Here is an 8350-nt window from a genome sequence, read left to right as displayed (position 1 = left end):
CAGAGCCCAGCAGGTTGAGGCTGAGGTGGCCAGGAGCGGCCACTGCACTCCAGTCTGGGCAACAGAGTGAGACTCCAACTCAAAAAAAACTAAAAAAAATAAAAATAAAAAATAAAAAAAAAATAAAATGGATAATTGATAAGTTATATTACTTCCATAGGCAAAGCAATTCTTAAAAGCATACCAAATGAGAAATACTTGAAGGAGATGTTGATTTCTGCACTATTGAGGGGGAGGAGTCATGATATCTGTCTTTCAATATTCAAAGCATTTTCATGAGCAAGAGGGATTAGATCCACTCTTTGTTCATGATTTACTATGTTAATTTGTTCTCAATTCCTACAAGTGTTAAAAGAGTGACAGTTGTACAATTACTTCTCCTGCAGGAGGGTTGGCTTAAAAGCCCAGCAAGTGTCTTTGTAGATTTCTAAGATTAATGTACCATATCTCATTAAATGTTAGTACAGAAACTTAATTTGGTTTAGTTTTGTATTTATTCTCTGTGTGTGTGTATGTGTGTGTAGAAATCATTACTTTCATAGATTGCCTCATGAAAATAAATGAACATTTGGGGAATGCTGCTACACTTCTAAAGAAAGAAGAAAAGAAGATGTGTAATTTATGCAGCATGCATGATGAATGTACTCCACAGCGGACATGTCCACCATTCATGATACCAAAGCACAGACATTGCTGCAGAGGGGAACAAAATGTCATAGAAACAGCCACTGTTTCTCCCACAAATGGAGATGAAAGTCATTACACAAACCAGGTCCAGTTAAAAATAAATAAAATACATGTGAGTTCAGCATTAGTGGAAAAAGAAAGCAATACATCATTGAATGGAAATGTAAGGGGGCAAGAAGAGTCAGAGAACAAAATGTTCCCAGATAACATGGAAAATGAAGACGATAAACAGATAGAACACACGACTGTTGAGAACATAAACAGCAACAGGGAAGAGATTCATGATGTAATCCAGACAACAGAGAGAGGAATTCAGGAGACCTCAGAAAGCCAAAGAGAAGAGATGACCACATCCTCAATTGCATGTGATATCATTGATAACTATTTGAATAGTCTTCTTCCCAATATTTCAGAGCATATAAAGCAAAAGAGTAACATAATGGAAAAGAAGTAAGTAAATGCAATGTGAAAAGTACTTACGTAAGCCTACTTACATGTGTGTTTCTGTAGTTAGTACATGTCTTAGTCCATTCGGGTTTCTATAAAAAAATACCATAAACTTGGTAGCTCTTAAACAACAGATCTTTATTTCCCACAGTTCTGGAGGCTGGGTAATCCAAGATCTAGGTACTAGCACATTTGGTGCCTGGTAAGGGCTTTCTGGTCATAGGTAATGCCTTCCGTGCTGTTTTCTCGTATGGTAGAAGGAGTGAATAAGCTCCCTAGGGCTTATTTTATAAAGGCATTAGTCCTATTCGTGGGAACTCTGTCCTCTTGGCCTAATTACCTTTCAAAAAGCCCCACATCCTAATATCATCACCTTAGGGGTTAGGATTTCAACATAAGCATTTGGGGTGACACAAACATTCAGATTGTAGCAATATATAGTACTTATACATGAATAAAGTACTATTTGTATTTATTTCCATGTCAAACCTCCAAAAGACATTTTAAATCAATAATTTAGTTTAAATTACTCCTAAAATATGTATATGGGCACTATTGTTAATGTTGTTTATTTCATTTAGCTTTAGGAGGAAAACATATTGCATGTTTTTCTAAAGGAGGAAGAAATTGAGTAGATAAGAAAGTAGCAAAATGGACAAATGTCCAGAACATGAATACTATCCTAAATGATCAGTACATTTTCTTCTTTTTTAGTAGGAGTCTCACTCTGTTGCTCAGACTGGAGTGCAGTGGCATGCTCACAATAACTGCAACCTTGACCTACTAGGTTCAGGCGATCCTTCTGCCTCAACCTTCCAAGTAGCTGGAACCACAGGCATGCACCACCACACCCACCTAATTATTTGATTTATTGTGGAGACGAGATCTTGCCAAGTTGTCCAGGCTGGTCTCAAACCCCTGGACTCAGGCAATCCTCTTACCTCCGCTTCACTATGTGCTGGGTTTACAGGCATGAGTCACCGTGCCTGGCAAGTACATTTTAAAGTATAATTAAACAAACAAACAAACAAGCTAGGAGACTGCAAAGTGTTAAATACTTAGGGGAGAATTTTTTAGCCTTAGATTTACTTCATTTACATTCTCAACCTGTGCCTGTAGAACTCCAGGGAGCTCTTGGATGATCTTAGGAAAGGTCTTAAAATTGCATATGTATGTTCATACTTATTTTATCTCCTTGGAGATGGTCCAGAGCTGTCATCAGATTCTCTAAGAGCTCATGACTTCCAAAAATGAGAGAGACTATTTTATAAAGTATAACTCCTATACAAGAGGGCAACAATTTCCTCTTTGTCCAAATAAAATAAAATATTCCACGGACCATATTTTCCCAGGCAAACATAACATCCTTAGGAGGCAATGGGGAATAGTGAACAAATGTATTTGTTTTGGAAGACAGATAGACTTAAGATTTTTGTTTGTTTGTTTTATTACCTACTAGTTCTGTGACCCTGGGCAACTTGTTCCATTTCTTAGCCTCATTTTCTTGTTTGTAGAAATAATGTATACTTCCTAGGATTATTTAGTAAGGTAAAATGAGAAAATCATATAAAGGTTCTGGCACTGGGCTTTGTTGACACTCAGGTCTGTTTATTTCACCCCCAGCAGTCCTGGATCTCTCCAATCCCTGCTCACTACCATCCTTCGATTACTGCCCTCTCTGTCCTGATGTGTTGATGTTGATGTTCTTTAAGGTGTATGATGCCATTTCCAATGTAGTGATCTTAGGCAAGCCATTTTGCTCACTTTGACCTTAGTTATCTCATCTATAAAAGAGGTTGATATAGTTTATCTGTGATGTTCCCACAGGTCAGAGAATCTAATGAATTCTGAGGTTGAGTATATCCAATGCATGAAAATCCTCCATGGTTTGTAATGACTACTGCTCCTGCAGAGCAACAACTAAAATAGTCAACCTGTTTCACTTGAGAAAAACATTGGCACTTCATATTCTCACATCCAGAAATGACTCAAAGCATCGGTTAATGAGTCACTGTCTGAACCACTCCCTCTAACACCTCCTTTAGGTGTTCCCTGCTTTGTGATTTCCTCTTCTTGGCAACAAAACCAATTGTGCTTGGCTTGCATATTTGAGAGTATGACTACTCATGACAATCCCTCAGCCTAGGAAGCCATCATGCCACATCAAAGATGTGTGATAAATAAAACTGTGCTCAGAGTCTGTTATGAATCTCCCTGGTTGGCTTCTAAAAGAAGCTTATCTCTTCTAGTGTAGCTGTTCTGGTATATACATGAGGTGAAAACAAGACTAGAATAAACCAATGAGATTACAGTCATGTGTCTCTTAACAATGGTAATATACTCTGAGAAATGCATTCTTAGGTGATTTGCTGTTGTGCAGATATAGTAGAGTGTACTGACACAAACCTAGATGTCACATCCTACTATACACCTAGTCTCTGTGATGTAACCTATTGCTCCTAGTCTACAAACCTGCACAGTATGTTATTGTACTGATTACTATAGGTAATCGCAACACAGTGATAAGTATTATTGTATCTATACTGATCTAAACATTAAAAAGGTACAGTAAAAATGGAATATTATAATCTTATGGGACCATTGTCATATAAACGGTTAGTCTTTGTTGGTTGTAGATCAATATTGTCATTGTAGACCGGTAAGTCTTTATGTAGCACATGATATAAAATATATGTATTTTAGTGGCTTATCTAATCTATTTGATTAGAGCTAGAGGGATCGGAAGACTACAGGTCTCCTCACCCTATTTCATCTGTCTGTTGGGAAACATACTTTCTGGAAGAAGAGTGTACTGAGATGGCTTCCAAGGCACTGAGGAGAGACATTCCTGAAGTTATGCAATGCTGGGTCACTGTATCCTCTATTAAACAATGTTTTTCATTTTCTGAATTATCATTATCACCATCAGCAGAGAATACTCAAGCAGACTCATGTGCTGAGTAATTTTCTGTTCCTTCTAACTTTCTGAGTCCAGATCGTAAAAGTAAATAAATGACACTCTCTGTGATTTCAACACATTTTTAGATTCCTGTGCTAAAATGTACTTTGAAATTCTATTTATCAGTAATTGAAAAACATGTAAATTTTTTTATTACCTGATTATTTCTAGACCTGGACATTAATTCTATGTTATGTTTAGATCCTCTTAGGTCTCTTCAACGTTGCCTATATTTCAGGGATTTCACAGATATGAATGAGAAGTAGCAAGAAGAGGAGAAACTCAAGTTGGTCATTTTAATGCAGAGATCTAACATTCATTGAACACCTATCTTATGCCAACTCATCATTTTAAAAACTTTAAATGTTTCATCCCATTCAGTTTTCACACCATTATGGTTAGAGATTAGTTTCAATCTGTAGTGCATAAAGTAATCAGTACTTTCAAATGGTTAGTGGAAGTATGATAATATATTAAAGAGTTTGGGCTTTCACATTAAAAAGAGACAAAACCAATTATTGATTGTAAAACTTACCACCTATGGAATCTTTGAAAGCAAGTTAAGTTTTCTAAGCCTCAATTTTCTTATCTGTAAAATGACTGTTTTAGAAGTACATACCTGATACAATTGTGAGGATTAAATAAAATAATGTGTAGCTTAAAGCCTAGTCCATAGGAAGCACTAATATGAGCTATTTTAATAATAGTGTTTTTTTTGTTGTTGCTGTTTTGGTTTTTTTTTTGAGTTGGAGTCTCACTCTGTCACCCAGACTGGAGTGCAGTGGCCGCTCCCGGCCACCACAGCCTCTACCTGCTGGGCTCTGGTGATTCTTCCAACTCAGCCTTCCAGTAGCTGGAACTACAGGCATGCGCTACCATGCCCAGCTAATTTTTTGATTTATTGTAGAGATGAGGTCTCGCCAAGTTGCCCAGGCAGGTCTCGAACCCGCGGGCTCAGGCAATCCACTCACCTCAGCCTCCCAAAGGCGGGGGATTACAGGCTGAGCCACTGAGCCCGGCTAATAATAGTTATTAATGCGTAAGGTCAAACAAATAGCAAGTGATTGATCTCAAATTTGAATTTAAATCTATAAGACTCTAAAATTTTTAGTAAAAATAATGGTCAATGGGAGGCTGAGGTGATAGAGTGAGACTCCAACTCAAAAAAAAAAAAAAAAAATGATGGTCAAAAAAACAAGAGAAGGCCGGGTTTGGTGGCTCAGCCTGTAATCAATCCCAAGCTTTGGGAGGCTGAGGTGAGTGAACTGCAAAAACAAATAAACAAAACAACAACAACAACAAAAAAAACAAGAGTAAAATGAATGGCCAAAATACGATTTTGGATTAATCATTTGATGATTATAAGTAATCCTAATTACTATGATTAATGATAAATTCTCAGTTCTTTTGTACCTTTCTTGACTTTAAAAAATGATCACCATAAAAAATGATCTAGTGTATACTTTGATTTAGACAATTTCAAAACCTCATATATGTGTACTACTTCTCACAACTGAGAAATCTATTGATGTGTTAGTACTGGGTTTATCAGGAAGCTCTAGCATTCTTCAGATGTTTTTTGTGGAGTGAACAAAACTGAGGAGTGAATCAACTACTTAAGTAATAATGGTTATAACAATAGTAACAACAGTAATTATAGCTAACATATATAACACTTATTGCGTACCAGACATAGCTTTAAGTACTCAATGTATAATTGTTTATTTAATTCATACGACTTTCCTATAAGATGAGTATTATGCTATCACTATTTTATAGTCGAGGTACAGACACACAGAGAGGTTGAGTATCTTGCCTGAGGTCACAAGGTCAATAAATGGAAAACTGGAACTCACAACAAGACAATGTATCTTCAGAGTTTGTGCCCTTCTGCATTTAGCTTTGAAGAGCATAAATTAAATAATTGGAAAAATGACACTGTTTTTCTCCCCTGCAGGTATCTTGATGTTCTGAGTGATGATACTGACCCTCAAGTATCTTGCTATATTACAGCACCATTGTATGTTCTGCAACAACTAGAATGCCGGATAATTAATGACATGAGTTCTTTAATAGTGAGTGATAATGAAGAGTTGGTCAGCAATGTCATCACTGTTGAATGCACAGATAGGGGAAAAGGAATTCCATTTCCAATAGGCATTGCAATTCCGTTTAATGCATGTTACAGGGGAAATTACAGAGACATCATGGTGAAAGTGTGTGATGCAAACCTTCAATCAAGTTACCTAAACCCCAGTTCACTGGAAGGAATGAGGGGAGGTTATAAGGTTGGTAAATCCTGGGCTATATCTTCATTCACTTTGTGGCTCCTCTTCTAAACATAACTTAGACTAACACGTTGTAGTATAATATAATTGCCCCATTGGCAACATGGAAGAGTTGATAGATTTGTGTCAGGGCATTTGCACTTTGTTGTTATCCATAATGTTCAAAGAGCAGAAATGATTGGCCAAAGTTAGAAATGGAGACTTGGGTGTAGGAACCAGTAAATATTATTTTTTTTCACCTAGGAAAGAAAACCAACAACATGGCTTAATTACTTTACACTTTGGACTAACTTTAGACCATTATTTCTAACATGTTGGACCCCTGTCTAAATATGAGAATGTTAAAATCCCCAAATGATAGTAGCTTTACTTTTTCATCATTCATAGGTTATTAACATATATTTAAAAATTATATGTATGTGTATCCCTTGATATAGTTATAAGTCTATAAATGAAATTTAGAGTATGTGATAGTTAGGGTGTTAGCTGTGGAGGAACACTGGCTAGGTTTGAAATCTGGTTTCTATACTTTCTTGCTTTGTGAACTTGGGTAACCTTGCTGTTACTCAATTTCTTCATGTTCAAAATGAGCATGATAATAGCGTCTACCTGATAGGGTTGTATGAATTAAGTAGACAATGCACTTAAAAAGATAAAAGGATGCCTATAAGCATATGTTAACTGTTCACAAATTTTCATTTTCAAGGTAGATTTTACTATAATAACTTTGAAGTCCTTTATCGTCATAAATTCATATGCTATAAAGAGAGAATATAACAATTATTAAATTTAGTATAGAGTTAATGGGGACTAATATTTAAGGTTCTTCTGTGGGCCACTGAGCTTATTTTTAAGCAGTTGAAATATTTATCATTTTCAACTTTATGTAAGTTGTCCTTATTTGATGAAAAAGGCAGGAAATAAATGTAAAAAAAACACTTTGTACATATAAGGAATTCTTTATAATATATCTCTTTCTTTTTTGATTTTGGTCTTATTTAAGTTTTAAACAAAGTTATATAATTGAATATGAAAGCTAAGCCTATTCTAATTACTTGTTCCAATTCATGCAACCAATGCATTTTATATTTAGCCTCAAAAACCTACTTCTAGGTATGAGTCTGGTCAGCATTGCCCTTCAGGGGACTTTTAAATCTTAGCCAGTCTGTGTGACTGTCACAATAAAGTAAAAATTGCTCATAGCACACATATTCTTCATAAAGTGGGGTTGAAAGATGTTTAGCAAATGGATAATCAAAGCAAAAGAAAAAAATAAGAGAATCATTGTCTATTGTGAAAAATAAAGGCATACACTTTTCTCTTCATAGTACCATTCTAATGGTTATTCCTAATATTAGCTCAAGAAAATGTAAACTGTTGATTACTTCCCAGTTTTTACGTGTATTTTATTGTGTATTGATTGTATTTTAAATTTTTAATTCTTTATAGATCCTTTCAGTTCTTTAGTGTCTTCCAATTGTGCGCTAAATGCATGACAATTATTTGTTTCTAGAGGGCTTTCTTTCTTATCTCTCATATTTTTTTCTCTGGCCAGTTAAGAATATTCATGCCCCGAATTTTCCCAAGGATGGATTCATGCAGTGATATTGTGAAATCTCTTCCTTAGTCAGCTCTCAAATGATAGCTTATTTTCCATTGTGATTGTCTCAGAAATGTTTGTGTGTGTGTGTGTGTGTGTGTGTGTGTGTGTGTGTACAATTAGCCACTCATGCTGGGGCGGAGCCCGACTGCTGTTTGGGGAAGTATGAATAGACCAAATTACTTCTAAGTCTGCCTCCTCCTTTTAAGCTTTAGTGATTATATGAGTAGATCATTTTGTTTTCATTTATGTACTCAGTTTCTTTTTGTGCAATAAAAAACTTGAATATGCGCCTGCATATACGCATTACAAGTTTGAATGTCCCTATATAAAAAAGAAACACAAATGTGTCTCTGCATTTATCTTACT

General features: G+C 35.7%; 1 protein-coding gene across 1 annotated transcript in view; it reads left to right on the top strand.

The window, feature by feature from the left end:
- The first annotated feature begins 576 nt into the window (after positions 1 to 576).
- Positions 577 to 8350, top strand: part of DTHD1 (death domain containing 1) — a 69581-nt gene continuing 61807 nt past the window's right edge. Inside the window, exons 1-2 of the mRNA XM_008052870.1 lie at positions 577 to 1137; positions 6051 to 6381. Coding sequence (XP_008051061.1) covers positions 611 to 1137; positions 6051 to 6381 — 858 coding nt within the window. The 5' untranslated portion in view covers positions 577 to 610. The remainder of the gene's footprint in view (positions 1138 to 6050; positions 6382 to 8350) is intronic.

The sequence above is a fragment of the Carlito syrichta genome, unplaced genomic scaffold, assembly GCF_000164805.1.
Source record: "Carlito syrichta isolate Samal-C Ts95f unplaced genomic scaffold, Tarsius_syrichta-2.0.1 Scaffold287611, whole genome shotgun sequence".
In the NCBI taxonomy this organism is placed as follows: Eukaryota; Metazoa; Chordata; class Mammalia; order Primates; family Tarsiidae; genus Carlito; species Carlito syrichta.
Note: the sequence above shows the minus strand (reverse complement) of the source record. Positions and strands in the feature narration are given on the sequence as shown.